Source organism: Scomber japonicus, chromosome 1, assembly GCF_027409825.1.
Source record: "Scomber japonicus isolate fScoJap1 chromosome 1, fScoJap1.pri, whole genome shotgun sequence".
NCBI classification, from domain to species: Eukaryota; Metazoa; Chordata; class Actinopteri; order Scombriformes; family Scombridae; genus Scomber; species Scomber japonicus.
Genome location: NC_070578.1, coordinates 34,662,752 through 34,685,972, shown reverse-complemented (window position 1 = coordinate 34,685,972; position 23,221 = coordinate 34,662,752). Strand labels below are relative to the sequence as shown.

General features: G+C 39.4%; 1 protein-coding gene across 1 annotated transcript; it reads left to right on the top strand.

Moving 5' to 3' along the window:
* The first annotated feature begins 5,882 nt into the window (after positions 1–5,882).
* Positions 5,883–22,193, top strand: LOC128354434 (receptor for retinol uptake stra6-like). The gene is made up of 17 exons (XM_053314699.1): positions 5,883–5,983; positions 6,346–6,412; positions 10,438–10,523; positions 10,615–10,754; positions 11,321–11,487; positions 12,329–12,436; positions 14,030–14,097; positions 14,761–14,840; positions 15,021–15,082; positions 15,668–15,830; positions 15,929–16,004; positions 16,962–17,095; positions 17,512–17,629; positions 17,712–17,813; positions 21,025–21,188; positions 21,352–21,489; positions 21,946–22,193. Exons 1-17 carry the CDS (start codon positions 5,883–5,885, stop codon positions 22,191–22,193), a joined length of 2,022 nt encoding a protein of 673 aa, XP_053170674.1.
* Positions 22,194–23,221: the final 1,028 nt, after the last annotated feature.

The window sequence follows — 23,221 nt, the reverse complement described above, 5'->3', positions numbered from 1 at the left end:
AACCCAGAACCCCCCCCCCCCCCATGCAGTCATCAATAACCTCCCGATTCGGAGGAAACGATAATTGACAGATATTTGCTTTGTATTCTGTATATATCTCATATCAGAGATTCTGCATGCTGTTATTTTTTTAAAAGGCCACTTTATTATTTGTTTGTTGTTTCCACGTCAGGTCAAAATGAAAAATGCAATTCTTGTCTTGATGCTTGCTGTCTATTTGTATCATATTTAGACTTTGATTTGTGTCTGAAGTGACTCACGATCACGTTTTGTCCTCTAGTGTTTATCTGTCAGATCTTTATTTGTTTGGTGATAGATGGACTGTATATTCCCTGCTGTCATTAATGTGACTGTTGTATTCATGTTGTCATGCCTTCATAAAGCGAAATGATGCTTCAAAATCTTTTTTTGAGCCTATTTTTATGAGATTGCAACATTTCACATGAGTAATGAAAGGAAACGGCTGCCTTGTGCACAATTTAAAGGGGCACATATTTGAATAAATTAATTTTATTTTAAATTAATTGGCAAACTATAAGGATATAAATATTTATCAGTGTGTTAGTTACAGTCAAAAGGTGCAGGCAGGCTGGTTCGAGGAGTATTACAGAGAGCTGGACCTTCATTACTGCCAAGCATTAATCAAACAGCGCCCTCTTCTGTCTAGTTTACAACATAAAACTCTCAACACACACAAAGTTGAACATTACAAATTGCATTACATGAATTTCCTGGAGAGTAAATTCTAAAACTTATTTTTCTTTACTTTATAACGACTTGCTCTTTGTCCCCAAAAGGGAGGCGGGTCCCCACAATGTGAGTAATAATTGATACACACACACACACACACACGTCTGTGCAGCTATCCTTGTTGGGACATTACATTTACTTCCATTCTTTGTGGACAACCAAACCCAAACCTTAAGCAGGACCTCAGAAATTATGTTTTGCCTCATTAGGACCATGCTCTGGTCTACTGGTCCCCACAAGCTTAGTGTTTATACTGGGAACCCAAGAGGTAACAAAAACACGCGTACACACACACACACTGATTTGGGTATTTAAACTGTGCTTTAGGCAGCAGGATGATATTACTGAAGTGTTGTAAGTGAGTCACAAGAGGGCAGACAACTGCTTGGTCACAGCTCTGGGGAGAGGGAGCACACACACACACACACACACACAGTCATGTTTCCCTCATTTCAGAGGACATTACATTTCCTGGAGACTTACCTTAACATTAAACCTCAAAATTTAATGATTCACATTATTGAGCGTTTCTTTTTGTCCTGAAAAGAGAGGCGAGTCCCCACAACATGATGAATACCTGGTACACACACACACACACACACACACACACACACACACACACACACACACACACACACACACACACACAATCACATAAGAAAACACACTCCAAGTGGACCGAATAAAGAGCTAGACTTGAGATGTCTCCTTACGTGCTAAGTTGAACTGTTGTTATTTAATTTTGACACAATTTGTTGTCAATTATACTAGAATTTGACATTTTACCAGTTTGAGCTGTATTCATTTGTTTTCATTTAACCACCAGATGGCGCTACAGTTTGTAAAGCAAACACAGGTAACAGTACAGGTGACTCAGATGATGGCTTGATTGTGGAATGATGTAATCATCCTATAAGATGCCTTGTTTTATGTTTTAAAATGTATAAAAAGTGGTTTCGGACCCATTATTCCTGATACATGTACATACAGCAACAGCATAGACCTGACAGGGTTGAGGTGCTTTTTTCATTTGAGACTTGATTTTAACCCCTAAAGGGTAAACAGATTGAAGTCCCCACAACATGAGGAATATGTGGAACACACACACACACACACACACACACACACACACACACACACACACACACACACACACACACACACACACACACACACACACACACACACACACACACACACACACACACGGTATAATTTAAATCAAAGTCTTTTTAATGTAAATTAGAGTTGAGTCTCTTGAATACGAGTTGCAGTTTCTGCTGTTCAGATTGTTCTTGTTATAAAGGAGAGACCCAGTTTTGAAAAGGTCATTTTTCTTATGTTGAATATTCCAATTACTTGTTCTGAAGCAGAAATGTGGAGTTAAGGGCCAGTTAAAGAGCTACAGTTGGATAAAAACTGGAGTCCTGACTTTGGGTAATAAACTTGCCCAGAGAAGTTGTGTGCTTCTTGTTAAGAGATGGACGATAAAGTGAAAGATCAGTGTTTAAATACAATAAGAAATAAAAAAATGTCACATTAGTAGCACCTACTTTTATGAAAAAACCTGATCATTATAATGAGAAATATATTTACTAATAACGTTATAGAATTTTTTTCTGTTTATACAAGAATAATGAGAAATGTTTACTTTTTTTAGTTATTCGTTGTAATAAGAATGTTTTCTGGTTCAAATTTGATATTTTCTCATTATTACAAGAAATATGAAGGCATATTTTCAGGGTGGCAGTTATGCGCTGGTTGCAAGATATCACTGTCAGCATCACAAGCTGCTTCATCTGCTTAATCACAAAACATGAAGTACACGCTCATCTTCCAGATCCAATGAAGCTAAATCTTCTGCTGATAAAGTACATTCATACTTTTGTCTATCTGACAATCATCATCTTCTCATTTTTAACCCTCACATACTGTTCATAGTCATAATTAGTCTCTACACCAGGGGTGTCAAACTCATTTCCATTCAAGGGCCACATACAGCCCAATTTGATCTCATGTGGGCCAGACCATTAAAAAGATCGAAGGAGCGATGGAAGGAAAGAAGGAAAAAGAAAGGGAGGAAGGACAGATGGAAGGAAGGAAGGACAGATGGAAGGGAGGAAGGAAGGCAGGAAGGAAGGAAAACAAGACAGGAAGGAAAGATGGAAGGAAGGAAAGAAGGAACAAAGAATGAAAGAAAGAAAGAAAGGGAAGAAGGACAGATGGAAGAAAGGGAGGAAGGAAGGAAGGAAGGAAGGAAGGAAGGAAGGACAGATGGAAGGAAGGAAAACAGACAGGAAGGAAAGTGGGCCAGATTGGATACCTCTGCACTACTCTCAAATATGAAAATGACTCAAATTTGACCCTAAACAGTATGTAAAGGTTAAGGTAATCCAATGCATCAAATATTATACTGTTAATTTGACACTTTTAAATTGCACACAGATGATTTAAGAGCAGGAATCATGCAGCTCTTATATCTTTAAGCTCACACCAGTACAGTGACAGTGTGATTAAAATGAACTGTCCTCCATCATGGAAATGAGATGTGGAAGCAGATGTTTACGGTTGAGCTGCTTTTGGTGTAACTGCTCCTAAATGTCAGTTTGATAAGCGACGTCACTCAGTATTATTTCACCTTCTGATTCAAAGGCATGAAAAACATCAGAGGAGCAGAAGTGGACACCTGCTGGTCTCATAAAACACTTCTTTTTAGTTTTATAATCCAGTGCTGCAACAAAAAATGTAAAATAAGTGCCAGGAAGTAAATTGACAGTTTTGGTTTCAGTGCAGTCTGATATTTGAGGTTGTTTTATTTAACCCTCCTGTCATCCTCCCGGGTCAAATTGACCCCGTCTGTTTTGACTGTTCCTTCCTTTCTTCTTTCCTTCCCTCTTTCCTCCTTCCTTCTTTCCTCTGTCCTTCCTCCCTTTCTTCTTTCCTTCCTCCATCTCCATTTCTTCCTTCCTTCCTTCTGTCCTTCTTTCCTTCCTTTCCTTCCTTCCTTCCTTCCTTCCTTCCTTCCTTCCTTCCCTCCTTGCTTTCCTCCCTTCCCTCCTTCCTTTCCTTCCTTCCTTCCTTCCTTCCTTCCTTCCTTCATTAATTTCCTTTCCTTCCTTCCTTCCTTGACTCAAGGACAACAGGAGGGTTAGGAAGCCAAGAATAGCATTAAGAGTGTTTGTTACTTCATCACGTGTGTTTTCTTGATGTTGAAATAGCAGCAGCTGAACATTACGGCTCCCCGTGTAACGCCTGCACGGTCAGAAAATCCTGGGATCAGATCAGCTGGCCCTCTGCGGCCTCTGTCATATGAGCGAGCTCACAGACCCAGATTAAGAAACTTTGAACTCCCAAAGGAGATTCATCTGGTTTAACAGCAAGATTTGCCATTTTTAGCGGGAAATTATGAGTCTAGTAGCTGAAAATGTGGTTTTAAATATTAATTAAGATGCAGAAAAAGGACAGTAGAAGATCTTACATGCATCACTGAACCAATCTTAGTGCTACAGTTTCACCACATTTCCTTCCTTTCTTCTTTTCATTGTATAAAAATAAACTTCCTACACTGGAGGCATCACCTCACGTGTCAAATGATCAACATTCTCCTTTTGGCCTTTCCTAAGCTCTTTCACACAAAGGTCGCCCCTGTTTAAAAAAGAAAAAGAGAGATTTTCTTCTTATTATAAGATTAGTCTCTTAAGTAACAGGCAGAGGGAGGCAAACAGGTTAACGCCACGTTGCAGCGCAAAAAAATGACATTTCATAATCTCAACGAGGAATCACAGAGTGCTTTCATTTCAACACGAGTACACCAAATACAAGATGGTATAATATAGGAGAAGAAGTGCAAATGCAAGCATGTAATGACAAAAACTTATATCACTCAAAAACTCAACTCAAACTGAAATTACTGAAAGAATAAGAAAGAAATCAGGGTGGGGAAGCATCATTTAAATGCTTCTGAGAAAGATACATAAAAGTAAATACAAAGACAATTTAGCAGATCAGATTTTTGCTTAGAGAAGATAACGTCTTACTTTATTATATAAGATGAAAATGCACATGAGAAAACTTGAAACCAGATGCTGAACCAAAGAACTAAATCTGTTCAAAGGTAGAAGGAAGTCTGCACACTTTAGCGTTCAATGCTGATGTAGTTTTAATTAGATATCAAGAGTGATGTTTCAAGCTCGCTGCTCTTCTTTAGACATTACTGTGAGAGTAAAAAAGTTTTAATTCTAACCTGCACAGACGCAAAGGAAACTATTTCTTTTAAGAAGTCAGATAGAAAGAAATTTAGTGAACAAATTGACCAGAAATGTGTGTTTTAGGACAAACATGAAACAAGTCAATCTATTAAAATATGTTTTAAAATCTCCACAGATGAAAACGACACTTTGTATGGATTCAGTTTTCAATAACAGTGTGAATATCTGCACCTCTAAAAAAAACTTCATATAGACACAGAAGACAGTGAAGAAATATACAAATATCAATAATTATCATATTACTAATTTAACACCAATATACAAAACATTAGAAACATACAAAACATTGTTATAATAAAAATGAAACTTCTCTGATTAATTAAATCCCTAAATGGTGCTGTTTAATAATAGATGACCATTTTTATCATTGAATACCACAAAAAAAAGTTGAGTCACAATATCAACCAACTATATGATTTGCTAATACATGTTTCTAATACTAAAATATATATATATATCTGAATCATGATTAAGTGATAATATTTAGGAGCTATCTTTAGAAAATGAACTCTCAAGAAGAAACAGTTCTTCACTGAGCACCAGAGGTCACTTTGGGTCAGTTTCCTCTCCACTTCTTCCTCTTATTCACCGTATTATTGAACTTTTCTCTCTCTCTCTCTCTCTCTCTCTCTCTCTCTCTCCCTCTCTCTCTCTCTCCTTCGCTCCCCTCTGAGCAGCTGTTAATCTGCTGTGTTTGGCTCTCAGTCGGACTGGAATGTGTCAGAGTTTTTGGGGCCAAACTGTCTCAACGCGTTACAGCAGCACCAACACCAGCAGATCACTGATTACCTGACCCAGAGGAGGATCTGGAGTCCTCTGGATCTTTATTTCTTCACCTGTTCATTTTGACTAAACAAGACAGCAATGAATCACAGCAAAGATGACTTTGAGCCTTTTGAATATTCTTACTATGACTATTCAGACTGGTACTCGGAAAATGCAGAGCCAACAAAACCTCCCAAAGAGTGAGTATAAAACCGGTTCAATAGTCTATGATGATGAATACATTTGTAAATAATCTGCTATGGTGAAATATTGATTCTATGTAAAAGTGCAACTTGGCTATTCATTGCTTATAAGTGGCCATTAGACTCGTTAGTGGGAATATTTGCAGTTTAATTGGGCTATTTTTTGAAACCTTAAAAGCAGGATTAATTCAGTGAAATACTTATTAAACCATATTATTTACTTCTTCAATATGAATCATAGATATCAATCAGTGCATATCGTAAAAATGGGGAATTATTTGCAGCAGGTGCTTGTTGATGTGATTGTGGTTTAAATAACAACAAGGATTTTAATTTGTTTTAATTTTACTTAATTGCAGAGTTATTTTGCCATGTGACCCCACAGCAGACGACCTGCTCTTCAACATATGTATACTCTCAATATCTGTAAGTACACACGTTTTTTAAAAGTCTAACTATACATCTTAAGTGTCAGTGTAGATCAAATCACTGGCTCTCAATCTTCGTAGCTTCTGACCCTTTAAAAGCCAAGCAATGCCTATCAGTTCAACCAACAGGTGGCGCTCTCATCTCATGTAGTCTCATTTAAACAGTGATCTGATTTATTTGGTATTTTACAAGAATAGAAGCAAAGATTTGTGGGAAAAGTCAAAAAACTCAAAACAATCTATCTCATGACCACTTATGGTGCCCCATCCCTTAGGTTGGGAAACACCCGATTAGACTGAAGAAAGTGTATTGGCTAATAAAGAAACATACTGTACACATTATACTGTTGTGTCCATGGTACTGTGAATATAACTTTTCTTTCTTTCTTTGTCTGGTCGGTCTCATTTCCACATATGTATACTGTCAATATCTGTAAGTACACACATTTTTTAAGTGTCGGTGTAGATCAAATCACTGGTTCTCAATCTTTGTAGCTTCTGACCCTTTAAAAGCCAATCATTGCCCATTCAGTTCAACCAACAGGTGGCGCATGTAGCCTCATTCAAACAGTACTTAATGATCCAAATTATCTGGTATTTTACAAGGATAGAAGCAAAGATTAGTGGGAAAAGTCAAAAAACGCAAAGAGAAAACTCATCAGATTTATATTGTGACCACTTATGGTGCCCCATCCCTTAGGTTGGGAAACACCCCAATAGACTGAAGAAAGTGTGTGAAATATTTGATATATTTTGATACAAGCCAACAGAATTAGTGTATTGGCTAATCAAGAAACATACTGTACACATTATACTGTTGTATCCATGGTACTGGGACTATAACTTTTCTTTCTTTCTTTGTCTGGTCGGTCTCATTGAACGTCATAAACTACTCGGATTTAAGCATTGACACGAAACATTTCCAAATTAGGTCCTTTAAAATGTGTATAAGAAGAAGGAATGGGCCATAAAAAGTCAATAAAGAAATTAAGGCTCCACATATGTACTACAGTAAATGGTTGACTCAAACAATCCCTTGTGCTGCTTTTATATAATGAAATAATGAATATGATTTAACATCTGTTGGAACCAAACCACACAAATGGGAAGCAATGAACATCAGAAAAATACAAGAAGATTTACAGCAGTGCTCGAAACGCACTTCCAGTAAAGTCTGACAGGCGTCGAACCTTTTAAGGATTTTACTGGAAAGTCTTCACATCGTAAAAAAAAAAAAAAGGAAGTTAGACCAAAAAGGTATTGCGAAAATTAATTAGAAAAATGGGATTGACGAAAGCATTGAATGAGTTAAATCATTAAATTAAGCTACAGCAGAGGTGTCAAACTCATTGTCATTCAAGGGCCACATACAGACCAGTTTGATCTCATGTGGGCCAGATCATTAAAAAGAAGGAAGGAAGGAAGGAAGGAAGGAAAGACAAAAAGAAGGAGGGAAGGAAGAAAGGGAGGAAGGATAGATGGAAGGAAGGACAGAAGGAAGGCCGCATGTTTGACACCCCTGAGCTACACGAAGAATCTGGAAGGACGGAAGGAAGGACGGAAGGAAGGACGGAAGGAAGGAAGGAAGGAAGGAAGGAAGGAAGGAAGGCAGGAAGGCAGGAAGGAAGGAAAGGAAAGAAGGACAGAGGAAAGAAAGAAGGAAAGGAAAGAGGAAGGAAGAAAGGAAGGAAGAAAAGGGAGGAGGAAGAAAGGAAAGAAGGAAGGAAGGGTCAAAACAGACAGGGTCAAATTGACCCGGGAGGCCGACAGGAAGGTTAAACACTGGACTGTTTGTTTCTTTGCCCCAAAAAGCTAAAAATACCAACTCTATGTAGCCAGGACTAACGTCTGTACCTCTGAATGAACTCTAGCTCTTTGTTCTCTCTCTCTCTCTCTCTCTCTCTCTCTCTCTCTCTCTCTCTCTCTCTCTCTCTCTCTCTCTCTCTCTCTCTCTCTCTCTCTCTCTCTCTCTCTCTCTCTCTCTCTCTCTCTCTCTCTCTCTCTCTCTCTCTCTCTCTCTCTCTCTCTCTCTCCTTGTACATTCATGAAGTACATTCATAAAGCTCTTCACATTTTGGAGAATGGACAAAAAACACTTTGCAACTCTCTAATTATACCACAAACAATGCACTAGAAAATCAAACATATTTCCACTCCATCCTCCTCCGAGGCATGAGCGGGATAAGAGTAGATCTCCTTAGTGCTTCTGAAGTTTTTATGTCGTCCTTCATCTGTCTTTGCTTGAGGCTGACGTCGAGTTTAATGATGTTTTCCATCATTTTGTCCTCATCCATTTTCTAGTGAACGCCACTTTACCTTCAACCACTCGCAGAATGGACATGGACCAATTTTAAATGATGTGTAATAAACTGTGACAGCCGGGTCAGTGACTGAATCACTGCAGTAAGTCACAGATAACAAGACTTGCAGGCTGAGGATTGCTCTTTGCTAAATTGGGCTTTTTGTACGAGGCTCTCAAAGCTTTGCATCTACAAAAGCTGCTTTGTTTTTGTTCTTTCATGAAGTTGCACAGTTTTAATGAGCCGTAGCTGGCTAGCGCAACAAATAGCATTAACTGAAAGCAAATCAAATCAACTGTAGCTTTGACCAGAAAGAATAAGATAAGACTTTATTGTCTCAGAGGGAAATCTGCTTTGGACACACAATGCTTCTGCTGTTCAATACTGAATAATTCAACATTACTACATATATCATGCATCATAAATACCTTTACAGAAACTACAGAAAGCACATGAAATAATTAAGGATTAAAACTAGAAATCAATTAATACCCTAAATCTGAGCTTGTTTGCTGGTGGAGTTCAGCTTTTTGTGATATAAGGAGGTACAATGCAATAGAAAATCCTCATCTGCTTTTTCTGAAGCATTAAATGTACAAAGTCCCCTTATACTGTATACTTTAAGGCGAAAAACACACAGAAATGAAACTGGAGCAAATGTCTGTCATCATTTTGAGGCTGCAGCTAAGACTTCTGACAGCCTGTAATTTCCCTGACGTTTAAAGTGTGTGGACACTAAAAGGAGAAAAAGGAGAACCCTTTAAGAGGAAAGCTTCATTTTATATACGTATATATCTTGTGCTGTATTGTTATACCTCTAACCTACATATAGAAAAGTGCATCTTAAAGACATTACATATACTTAACCTGTCATTGAGTCCAATTTGAGATTCTTGACATTTTAAAGTTGATCCATTTAGTCTTGTGAAGATCACTTTGACTTATTGTATGTTGCTGCTGGCAGCTGAAAGATTGAACCCCATCAACGTAACACAAATATGACAAACCTATCAAAGCCCAGCCTGAACTTTAACTGGGTGGGTTTTTGAAAGTTCATTCATGACTCAATGCTTTGGCTTATGATTGAGCTGAGAACACTTCAGTTACTGAATCAGTAGGTGTGATGAGGACCAGACTAACACTTACAAGATAGTCAGTAGCCATTATGTTCGGAAAAAAATGTATAACTGAAGATATTTTCCAACATGTGTGACGTTATGCAGCACTTCGCTTCAGGATCTAAAAGGTCAAAGCAATGATCATCTCCTCCAAAAAACATTTATCAACATCTAGTAAAGAGTAAACTCACTGTTACACCACTACACCATTTATTCTTTGTTGTATTTTTGGCAAATCCAGCAAAGTTTGCCCTCATTTTAATTAAATACACAAACAAACAAAAAATGACTTTATGCAAATTAGGTGTATGACATCAGTGGAGTCACACAATGCCTTGCAACAATTACTGCTCATAGAAAATAGATAGATTAAAACTCTTTACCTTGTCTTGGCCTTGTTTAGCGAGTTTTTAGAGTTGGGGCTACAGGGACAGAGAGTAGTCATGGCAACCCAAAAGTATCCATCATGTTGATAAAGGATGTTCCCCAAACTGTTGACAGAAAGGTGGTATATTTATTGTCTGAAATAGTTTATCCATACAGTCTATATTTACCTTATCAGAGGGTAAAATAAATTGTCCTAATGAATGTCTCCTTCCCTCTAGCTGGCGGTCATGTTAGTCCTGGCAGTTCTAACCAGGAAACACAAACTCTGCCAAGGATTCACACGAGGATCCTCCAGCATCTTTAGGTGAGTTTAATTCCCTAATCACGGACTTTAATATGATTTTAGACTCCAGGTTTGTCTCTTGTTATGTAAATGTTCCTGTATGATCCTACAGTCCAGCAAACTTCCTGGATCAGACACAGAAAAAAGGCCTGATCATGGCCGTTTTTGGACTGGTGTTCAGCAAGCTGGCGATGCTGGTGATCGCACCCGACCCCCTGCCGTTCTCCAAGGACACTCCGGCGGAAATCAAAGGTGGAGATTTGAAAATGAAAGAAAGTGATGCTGTTTAGATCAATCTTATGATGAAACTGACTGAAGGATTGATTAACCCTCCTGTTGTCCTTGAGTCAAGGAATGAAGGGAGGAAGGAAGGAAGGAAGGAAGGAAGGGAGGAAGGAGTGAGAGGGAAGGAAAAGAGGTAGGGAGGAAGGATGGAAATAAGGACAGAGGAAAGAAGGGAGGAAGGAAGGAAAGGACGGAAGGAGTAAGGAAAGGAGGGAGGAAGGAAGGAAGAAAGGGAGGAAGGAAAGGGAAGGACGGAAGGAGTAAGGAAAGGAGGGAGGAAGGAAGGAAGAAGGGAAGGAAGGGAGGGAGGAAGGACGGAAGGAGGGAAGGCAGGAAGGACAGAAGGAAGGAAGAAATGGAGATGGAGGAAGGAAAGAAGAAAGGGAGGAAGGACTGAGGAAGGAAGGAACAGTCAAAACAGACGGGGTCAATTTGACCCGGGAGGTCGACAGGAGGGTTAAACTAATGGTTCTGATGTGAGCACTGGCAATGAAGAACAAACATATTCAAATAGTTTCATCTCTTTTTTTCAGAGTACATGAAGATAGTCGCCATCTTCTACTATCCAGTGCTCTACTATCCTCTGATGGTTTGTTGCACTCTGCAGCACAAAGTCGGTTATGTGTTAGGGACGCTCCTCTCCTTCAGTCACTTCGGAGTCCAGCTGTGGCAGAAGTTTGACTGTCCGAAGACACCAGAGGTGAGACGCTGACGACTTTTTGTCTGTTCTACATCAGTTTAGCACATCTGGGTTTTTTTTTTAAAGTTGCATGAATCAGTTTTCTTGGAGGCAGCAGATCAAGCTATATTACCACATTCCACCTTTAAAGCTGTTAGCAACATTAGAAATTGCTTATTTACACATGAAGCAACATTAGCATTCATTTGGAGTTGTGTTTTTTCCTACCAGATGAATGTAAGTCTAGTATTTCATCTCTTTTTAGGTCTCAGCCAAGTCTTAAGAAGAAAAAAAGGTGTCAATTTAGCTGAAAAATCGTTTCACTATCTATTCATTAACTTTTTGTCTGCCTGTCATTTGATGCTGGACAGGAAGTGCTCAGCGGGTTTGAGTTTTATGACCAATAGTTGCTATAAAACTAAAACAATGAGCTGAAAGATGCTAAAAGGCTTCATAAGGCTGAGAACTGCAGAGTACTCTATCTGTGGGTTTGTCTCTATCACCTTTAGTCATTTGATGCATTGTTTTATTAAAAATATTGCTGAGTGCAGCTTTAATTTTTGTATAAAATGATCAAAACTGTTAAATTACCCTGAGAAAACCAAGACATTACTCCTATTTCGCCAAATTTGCAACATAGAAGCTGAACTAATCAAACTCACAAAGACTTCATCAGACTCACAAATCTATCTGTAATTTATTAATAAAACTCATTTGCCAGACAGGGTTTTGGTACTATTTGCAACGTTCATGTACAAAGTGCTTGAAAATCTCCTTTGTGAAACGTGACCCTGATGAAGAGCTCCCTGCTGACTTTTCCAAATGTTATTTTTATTGCTGTGTCTCCATTTTCTCTCCACAGATCTATAAATTCTACGCTCTGCTTGCGACTCTGCCTCAGCTGGCCTGCCTGGCTTATCTCTGCATCCAGTTTCCTTTGCTGTTTATCAAAGGACCAATAAATGATGAGGTAAGAAATGTCACAAAACAGAAAATCAATTCAACAGTAACAGTAAATACAAAGATACTGTTAATATTGTAACGTCCCTCAGTAACCACACGCAGAGACGTTAGCCGGTTTAGCTCGCTCTTTATTCTTGATGGTTACACAGGCCACTGTGGGCCGTAGGGGATCATCGCTATGTTCCCTGGGTCCTATGTTCCCCGCTTTGTATGTGACTGGGGAACATAGGGATGATCCCGTCTACAGTTAGCCAGTTAGCTGAGTTAGCCGCCGAGTTAGCAGATGAGTTAGCCGCCGAGCTAGCAACAGAGTTAGCAGCCGAATTAGCAGCCGAGCTAGCCCCCGAGTTAACAGCGGAGTTAGCCGCTGAGCTAGCAACCGATTTAGCCGCGATCGGAACATAGGTACGCTCCCGGCCTTAGCCAACGCCAAAACAACAAAAGCCTAACACCAGTAGCTCATTAGCCACACGTGCTGCCGTCTTCTTATGCAGAGGCTAACAACAACAAACACACCTACAGGCTAGCTGCAAGACTCACTCTCAAGACGCGTTCACAGACACTCGGAAAAAACAGCACTTTAACTGAACAGAACAGAAACTGGCTTAAACTCTCAATTTTATAAAACACAAAACAGTAACATGCCCAGTTCGTTACAATATGTTTTCTGTCTCATGAAATATTGACCTGGGATTATATCAACGTTGGAAACTAATCCCAGGCTGTCTGTGGAGCAGCCGAGGTAGAAAAAACATGAATTTCAACTATGTAAAGCATAACCGTGATTAGAGTAAGCAGCTTGTGCAGAACAGAGTGGGTTTAACTCAGCGTCCTTCAACAGATTATGACGAGAGAGGTGATATTTCTTTCCTCTCCGAACAGACGCGTGTACAACAACAACAGAGGTTTTTGTTTCCACAGCAGGTTTAATCTCTCTCTCTCTCTCTCTGTGGTGTGAATAAATAAATACACACATTCAGTCAGTCACTAAGCTCTAAACTTTAAATTGGACTTCAGCCTTTTTCTTTTATTTAACCCTCCTGTCGTCCTCCCGGGTCAAATTGACCCAGTCTGTTTTGACTGTTCCTTCCTGTTTCCTTCTTTCCTTCCCTCTTTCCTCCTTCCTTTTTTCCTCCGTCCTTCCTCCCTTTCTTCTTCCTTCCTCCATCTCCATTTCTTTCTTCCTTCTGTCCTTCTTTCCTTCCTTCCTTCCCTTCTTCCTCCCTTCCTTCCTTCCTTCGTTCCTACCTCCCTCCTTCCGTCCTTCCTTCCTTCCTTCCTTCCTTTCCTTCCCTCCTTCCTTCCTTCCTCATTCCCTCCTTTCCCTCCTTCCCTCCTTCATTCCTTCCTTCCTTCCCTCCTTTCCTTCCTTCCTTCCTTCCTTGATTCAAGGACAACAGGAGGGTTAATGATGGTTTGCTTTTTCAGGCCTTCACGTGTTTCCTCAGAGTTAAAAGCACACTAGTGTTATGATTCAACATTACACAACATTTAATGAGATTCTGCACTGAAACAGCTAAACTCCTTTTAGCCACTTCGTCATATATAGATACTTAATATAATGGATACTCTTGTATGAAGTCTGAATTTTTGCTCGCAGGATCTCGACAGCAGCTACTACACTCAGTATGTGAAGGCACTCCTCAAGAAAAGGCCCTCAAATGCCAGGTAAATGGAGATAAGACACATTTGTATACTGACTCCCTATATTAGGTTATGACAAATGAGCAATATGAATGAAACCAGTTGTCTTTAATTTTATTTCAATGGATGTGTAGTTTATGATCACATTCAGTCTTCACAAAAACAAAAAATAAAACACTGAACTCTAACAATCAGAGGCAAAACTAGTACTCCAGTATTCAGTATGTCTATTTTTTGGAACTATCTACTTTTCCTTCACTACATATCAATGAAAAATACACTTTTTATCCACTATATTTATCTAACAGCTGTAGTTACTGGTAGATTTGCTTGAAAAATAACCCAAAATGTCACAAATACTCCAATACAAAGTCTTGTTTTAACTTAATTGTGACATAATCTGAAGACTAGGTATTTAAGTAAATGCTAACATCAACATCAGTGTGCTTACATGCTAATTAGCACTACAAAGTATGACCTGATGATGGCGCTAGATAAAAGGTCAAGGAATCACTAAAGTTATCGCAATTCATCCTGTGGACATAGTTTATCACATTTAATAGTATTATTAGCAATATTTCAGATTTAAAATTATAATATACTGCCATATTGAGTGTAAAGGTGAGATTCACAGTCATCATATTTAAATTAAATAATGAATTGGGTCTCTGTGTTTCTATATTTCAGCTCCTTAACTACAGACAAGCCAACGCTGGCAGAGAGAATACTGGAAGTGCCCAAGAGTTATATTTATATACCAGAAAAAGGTGCGTCACTTCATGACCATGTTTCTCATTTTAATTATGCATCACTGTTCCTGAAAAGCTGGCATTATTTATCACTGACTTTATTCCCTCAAGCTTTAAAACTCAACAGTAACAGCTGAATCCTAAATGTTTGGGACTGAAATAAGGTCAACTTAGATAATAACTGCTTTTCTTTTTCAGTGTTTCGATTCCCACTAAAGCTGGCTGTATCAGCGTTTGTCACCCTGGTGGCAATATATCATGTAAGTCTACATCAGAGGTGTCAAACTCATTTTCATTCAAGGACCACATATAGACCAGTTTGATCTTATGTGGGCCAGATCATTAAAAAGATGGAAGGAAGGAAGGAAGGAAGGAAGGAAGGAAGGAAGGAAGAAGGGAAGGAAGAAAAGATAGACAAAAAGAAGGAGGGAAGGAAGAAAGGGAGGAAGGATAGATGGAAGGAAGGAAGGAACAAAAAAAAGGAAAAAAGGAAGGACAGGTGGAAGGAAGGAAGGAAAAAAGGAAGGTAGGGAGGAAGGACAGATGGAAGGAAGGGAGGAAGGACAGGTGGAAGGAAGGAAGGAAAAAAGGAAGATAGGAAGGAAGGACAGATGGAAGGAAGGGAGGAAGGATAGGTGGAAGGAAGGGAGGAAGGACAGATGGAAGGAAGGAAGGAAAAAAGGAAGGTAGGGAGGAAGGACAGATGGAAGGAAAGAAAGTGGGCCGGATTGAACCCCTCGGCGGGCTGGTTTGACACCCCTGGTCTACATTATAAACCCTCATTGTGACCTTTGACCTTTGAAACCAGAAACATGTTATTGATACTTTGTATGTTTTTTATTCAGACAGCACTGTTGTTAGTCGTCCTGGTCGTCCCCGTCCTCCACATCGTCCGTGCTGGTATTGATGAAAACATCGCCTTCCTGCTTCTCGGCTTTGGGATCGTCCTATCAGACGACAGGATGGAAGTTGTCCAAATCGTGACTTTCTACACATGGTTGCTGGAAGGTTTGTGGCTGATGGTGGTGATGGGTCATTTTATAAAAAAATATGTGAGGACAGATGAGACTGATGTTGTTTTTTCTTTTGCCCGTGTTGTCTGGTAGTTTGCTACCTCTGTGCGATGACCCTCTCTTGTATAGTCAGCCTCGTCATGCTCATGAAGTCCATGATACTCCACAGGTGAGTAAAACCCAACAGAGAGAAGTCAGTAAGGATGTGAAAGCTTAGTTTTAATTCTAACCTCAGTATTGAGCCACTCTCCTTGATAACCTCTCAGTTAAATACGATCATTTTTTGACATGTTTCAACTTTATACCTGATTTTTTGTTGTTGTTGCTCAATATGTCAGTCTACATATTACAGTACAGAAAAAACAGCTGCTATGGAGAAGTCTCCACACAGAGCATTACAATCAGGAGCAAAACTGAACCGTATAGTTGCTGAATTGATAAACAATGTATTGAAAAAAACAAAAAGGGAATTGATTTGAAAGGCTGAATTTGAAATTTACCATTAGCTACATGGCATTAGAAAGTGTAGCTTTGCATGAGACAAACCAGGCAGCTGTTTTCAGGAGTTTTCAGCTATAAAGGACGGCAGCCATGAGGTGGAAAACAACAATATTTCAGAAAACACAACAATACTTTGAAAAATATGACATATTGTTGTGTTTTGCATCTCAGAGCCACTGTAAAAAAAAAGCTCTGATAAACCTACTTTTGACTACCTGCTCAGCTTTTGACTACCTGCTCAGCACCGAATGGCAAACAGATGTAGTTAGTGACTAGCTGATGAAGTAAATGGAACATTTAACAGTTCCTTCAAAAGTTGTTATAGGGCAGAAAAAGAGCTGAAATTAGAATAAATATGGGACTGACATTTATCAAGGGACCAGAAATGATGTGAGTCCAGATGGATGCTAATGTTGCTAATAATCCTGCTGAATATGTAAATGAGCTGCACATTTTCTTGTGTTTGATTGTTTTAAAGAATTAGATATTAGAAATGATATATTGCAGCTTTAAGCTTTCAGGGTTGATGTTTTTTTCCACTTTACCTTTCTCTATCAGAACAATAAATGAAACTATTGATGCTTATGACTCTGTGCCATTGACTCACTGATGTTTTGTGTTGCAGGTCAAACCTAAGAGGACTGTACAAAGGAGACAGTTACAGCATTTATCACAGCCCGAAGACCATCCGTCCATCCAACTTTGGTGTTGTGTGTTGGATGGGCTTGACTGGATACCAGGCGGCAATCGTCTGTCTCGGTGAAACTCAAACACAGAAAAATCTTCAGTATTAAAGGATATGGCTGGTGAACTTTTGGTAGTGTCAACAAATCTCATATGCAGAGCCAGTCCAACAATGAACTTTACATATTAATGAATGGTCTGTGAGCTGAGTGCAACAGATAGGGTAGGGATAGGGTAGGGAACTCAGTTGGTTTTGGTCTTTTAATAAGATGTGTTGACAGTGATAAAACAAAGAGAATAATTCCAGCTTTATCCTTTAATTAATGTTAAAAGTTGTTTGTGAAATAGTAGAATCAATTCATCAGATTCTCACATCACAAAGCATTTTTTTAATTAAAAGAATAATGCTTTGAAAATCATTTTTGAATCTCATTTTTAAATACATTTGAATTGGAGACTAAAGCTGGTGTGTTTCTGTGTGGTTTTGGCAGGAATGGCGATCCAGACGGTTGTGTTTTTCATCTGTTTCTTGTTTCTGGTGTTTTTGATCATCATCCCCGTTTTTCATGGTCGTAACATCGTTGTCTTTGAAATCCTGGGAAAGGCATGGTGAGTCAACCACCTTTCATGTACTCTAGATTTTTATTGTTTTGGAGTACAAAGATGAGATTTATTCTTTGTGATTTTACAGGCCAGGCTGGGTCACACTGATACTTGTTACAGCTCTTCAACACGTGACTGCTAAGTTTGCTTTCATCAAAAAAGAAGCTGGCACAAGAGACTTGAAGAACAGGTATGTAGACCTTATACATTGGTAAAGAAGTGGGTGTAGTTGTAATGGATAGTGAAGAGGACTGAAAAAAGTGTCTTTTTGGAAGTGACTGATAGAAAAATTAAAAATAAAATAAAAGGATAAAAAATGGGTAGGACTAGAAAAGCTCATTGCTTCATCCTACACCCATCCAAACAGATATTTATTTATTGTTTGTTGTATGCCTGAAAGAGGAAAGTAAGAAATAGGAAGAAGAGGAGAAAGGGAAAAAGGGAAGAAAGGGAGGAAGGAAGGATGGAAGGAAAATATATGTTTGTGTATGTGTGTATATATGTATATGTGTGTATATATACTGTATGTGTATATGTATATGTATATATGTTGTTTTTTTCTCCTATAATTTCTATTTTTTGCCGTAAACCACTACCTATTTGTTTTGTTTGTCGCTATTTTAACATGTTCGAAATAAACTAAAAAAAAAAAGTCTTTATCCTTTGAACTGACCTAAATACAGACAGATCTAATGTTGATAGGGAACAGGCTGGAGGACACTGGGGACAGAGCAGGGCTGATTATACTGATGCAGGGCAGGTGTGAAAGCTAGATAAAAACACTGAGGGCAGTGCAGGGCTAACGAATATGCTGCAGGGCAGGTGTGGAGGGGGGGGAATGGGCTGGGGGAATGGGCTGGGGAGGAACACAAGCAAACTGAAAACACAACTCAGTATACATTAAACCATCCAAGAAAAAGCCATGAATATAAACCCAAAATAAACATCAGCTAACCAAGAATTCAATGCAGTCCTTCAAACAGCAACCCAAATATAAGTAAGCAAAAAATAAAGACCAAAAAGGGCTGAACAACAGAAGTATCATACCGGAAACCAAGAGAACAAACACAAAGAGTCTAAAAACCACAAAGCCATGACGGTAGTGTTTGGACTGTGTATGGATAAGGCAATTAATGGTTAATGGTCTTTCTTTCTTTCTTCCCTAAACCCCAATATGTTGTCCACATCCCAAAGATATTTATTTTACTGTCATAGAAGAATACAGAAACCAGAACATATTCACAATTGAGAAGCAGTAACCAGAGAACTATGTTTTCTTTTACTCTGAAACAATCGCTAAATGAATTAATCGATTACTAAAACAGCTGATAATTCTGTTATTCGGCTAGTTGATTAATTGACAAACTGTTGCAGCTCTACAGACATTATTATTCATTTGTTGCCATTTCATAGATTACACAATTAAATTAACCCTCCTGTTGTCCTCGAGTCAAGGAAGGAAGGAAGGAAGGAAGGAAGGAGGAAGGAAAGGAGGGAGGAAGAAGGAAGGGGAGGAAGGAAGGGAGGAAGATAGAAGGGAGGGAGGGAAGGAAGGGAGGGAGGAAGGAAGGAAGGGAGGGAGGAAGGAAATGAAAGAAGGACAGAAGGAGGGAATGAAGGAAAGAAGGAAGGAGGGAAGAAAAGAAGGACAGAAGGAAGGGAGGAAGGAAAGGAAAGAAGGACAGAAAGAAGGAAGGAAGGAACAGTCAAAACAGACGGGGTCAATTTGACCTGGGAGGACGACACGAAGGTTAACCGCTTAACGCACGCTGTTCCGTCTACGGGACGGGACGGAAGTTGGGAGGTAGCCACAAGTTCTTCTGAATGTTTTAAACACCAACCCTTAAACATATATATTCATGCCGTACATCGTTGGAAAGCTTAGATTGTCCTGATTCATTCAAGACCACTCACGACTTATATGGTTGCTCACAGCCGTAATAGTATTAGCGATTAGCTCGGCTAGCCCCTGAGCTAAGTAAGAACAGCTATAATGCTACATACCTTCAAAGTCTTCCCTTTATCCACAACGATCATCTTATGACTCAGCACTTTCTGTACAGCTCGCCAAATATCCATTCTTGTGAAATATGAAATCCGTTTCCATAAAACCGAAATACTTTCCTCAATATGTCAACATGTATTTAGTCCAACACGTAACGTAATAACACAAATAACAAACCACATATGGTCCGTTTACGTCATTTCCTGACCTGCACGTCCATCTCAGAGTACACGTGACTAGATGTTTACGACCGTGAGCCTCTTCTGCTTCTGACGACACCACACACAAGCCAATCGGTGTTTAGGTTTAGGCTGTACATGTCTCCAAAGCCAATGAGGACATGTGACCGACAACAATGACGACATGGCTTTGATTGACTGCTGTTCTAGCCTATGGAAATATTCGGTGAAATGAAGTTGATAACCTTTTAGCCAATAGTCAGAGGTTTCCAACGGTGTATGACACTAAGCTATTAAGTTTGGCTGTCCATAAACAAACTCCAAGCGTAACCGGCGTGCGCCCGGTGCGTAAAAGAGTTGAACCATATATCATTACGCACTCGGCATTTTGGTACACGGTTGGTTCTTCTTCGACTTAACATATGACTTATAGATAGATAGATAGATAGATAGATAGATATGGTTATATGTAATAATAATAATAATAATAATAATAATAATAATAATAATAATATGGCGTCAGCTTTCATTAGAGACCAAGATTTTGATTGTAGGCAAAGGGGATGTGAAGTTATAGGTGTTTGATTGTGGTTATACAGCTTTGGTAACCAAGTGTCCATTTGGAGTCTCCAAAAAGGACCTGAGGAAAATGCATGGACATACCTGTTGAAAAATAATTCTGAAAAATCCATCTTTTGGTCTTTTGACTCCAAATTTGGACTGCATGAAGCCAAGACATGTGGCTGTGGCCTCATTGTGTCTATATCCTGCTGAGAGGTCCCTGAAAGTCTGTACACATGTCATTGTAAAGGCAAACCTATGGGCGAGTAAACAACCCCATCATTGTAACCTCTGCCACTCTTTGTCAGTAAGTCACAGAATCACACAGACAGAGTGTTTCCTTTCCAATGATACCAGACACATCTCTGAGTCTCAAACTATGTGGGATCTGTGCTGCTCACAACTTGGGCATGTTGTTTAGGCTAACAGGATAAAAAACAGGGGCGTGTGTTAAGTTAATAAAAAATGTATTTATGTATTAATCAGCAGGCTCTACTTAATGAGCAGTACTAGAAGCTTTATTCTATCCAAAAACCTCAAAACAACGTTCAACTATCTGAAGTAGAACGTTAAAGAGATTGTAATCACTTTAATACTGATTATGGATGTTACAACAATCCTAATTTGGACTGATTTATATATTTTTTGATTTCCAGAGAGAGTCTGTTTCTTCTGACTTATCTGCTGTTCTTGGTCAACGTTGTGGTGGGACTAGTAGTCGGCATATGGAGAATAGTGATTACCGCTTTGTTCAACATCGTACATCTTGGTCGTATCGACGTCAGCCTGATGCACCGCACCTCAGAGTTCTTTGACCCAGGTTTGATTTCAATAGTTTTTGGACAACAATTGAATCATATGACACAAAGGAATAAGCTATAATAAGTTTAACTACACAAAAAATACTAAAAGATATATATTATTACTAGTCTTCTTTCCTTGTGTGACTTAATTCATTTTCTGTGACCTTTGACCCCATCCAGCCTACAGCTACTACACCAACTTCCTGAAGGTGGAGGTCAGCCAGTCCCACCCGGTGATGAAAGCTTTCTGCGGGATTCTTCTGGACATGATGATCGAAGGTGGCCGAGTGGGACAGAAAATAAGAGACGCAGAGGAAGGTAGAGACCCTGAACTGCACACACCAATATACACAAAAACATGAATCACAAAGGCACATGAAGCTCAGTTTTATGTCTCACCTGTGTTTCATACAGTTTTATTTAAAATCAGCAAAATTCATATACTGTAGGCTGGTCATTGTCGATCAGCTGTACTTTGAACTGAACATTAGTTTGAGTATTTTCACAGTTAGCATTGCAACATTTAGTATTTAACATTTATTATAATATATGTTAGTAGGAAGGACTTAATGTCTCCCATATCAGCCTGTTATCATGTATATAGTGAGCATGGTATCATTTCAAATCATCACATTTGAGAAGCAGCAACCATCATATCTCCTTAAAACTTAGCAGAACAGTTAATTTGACATGCAGTATATACATTTATGAACCTCCACCCTCTCAGTCTGGTATCTCATTCTGCCCTGACAGCCTGCTCCTCCGTGCTTTCAGGCATTCAGGACAATCAGCCGAGCAAGGCCACCAGCAGTCGGAGGATTCGCGCTCGCTGGCAGCTGCTGTACACGCTGGTCAACAACCCGTCCCTGCTGGGCTCCAGGAAGCACTTCCAGACGCTGCAGACCTTGGGCAGCGTCCTCAACGGGACCCCGAGTCACACGCCTAAGAAAGGCAGCAAGAAGGAAGCCGCCGAGCCAGTCCAGTCCACCGAGATCCAGAGTACCCAAGATAAAACTGACTGAGATCTGTAGTGTATATATGTAAGGTTGGCAGGATACTCCAAAATTAAATTGCACTAAAGCTACTGTGAGCAAATCCCAGTGTACTCTGTCTGTTCATTTAATGGTATATTTGCAAGCTGGAGGAACCTATGTGTCAGTTTAGGGGGAAAAGTAAGTCCAGTTACACTTGAACTCACCAAAAAACACTATTAAACAGTCACAACATGGTTTGACAGTGGCAGGAAATGGTATAATATGAGTGATGAATGAGTCAATCTTAAAATTGAGAAGTTCAGATAGCCCACCTTGCACAGTTTGGTGATTGATGCCAAATCCTGAGCTGTGCTGCCATTTACTTCCTGTTTAACGTGATTATGTTTGGAGTATCCTGCCACAGAAAACTGACATAATGATGCTTGATCTTACATGGTCGAGCTAAAGGATTTTGAATCAACTAAAGCATTGTTCAGGATTTATTTCAAAGAGGTCAGGTAGACGGGGACAAACCGAAGGCCAAGTTTCAGACCATCAATCGTCAACTTTTACGTCAGTGGTTGAATGACCTACTTTAGTGTTTGTCTCCAATTGACCCATCTGTCACCAACTTGACTTTAATTACAGGTTTATTGGATGAAACCTGCATGCCCAGAGGGAAGGTGAGCTGAATTCCCCTTTTCCCTCTGCTCCCCTTAACAGCCCCAAAAACCAAGATTTCACCTGTAAATAAAAAGAGTATATGCCCATGTTGCTAAAATAAAAATTAGAAAAGGCTCCATGAATAAACCCACTCAATATAATGTATCTAAGGCTCTGACATTAAGATACTGTACTCTCCCATCTTACTATATAAAAAAAATAACTTTCATTTGTGCAACAGTCTGGAGGCCTTTTTTTAGCCATCTCATATTGACGAGCACAGTAAACAGGCCAGAGCTGATCAATGGCTACGTCAGGGAGGAGCCGGTCGATAAGAGCTCATTTTTACCCCCGAGTTAACCTTCATGTTATCCTCGCGGGTCAAATTGACCCCGTCTGTTTTGACTGTTCGT

Bases quoted from the DNA above. Each gene is read 5' to 3' on its own strand.
- LOC128354434 (XM_053314699.1), top strand. From the start codon at position 5,883: ATGAATCACAGCAAAGATGACTTTGAGCCTTTTGAATATTCTTACTAT. The intron at 14,098-14,760 runs GTAAATGGAGAT...TCTATATTTCAG, and splicing joins AAAAGGCCCTCAAATGCCAG to CTCCTTAACTACAGACAAGC. The intron at 14,841-15,020 runs GTGCGTCACTTC...TTTCTTTTTCAG, and splicing joins TATTTATATACCAGAAAAAG to TGTTTCGATTCCCACTAAAG.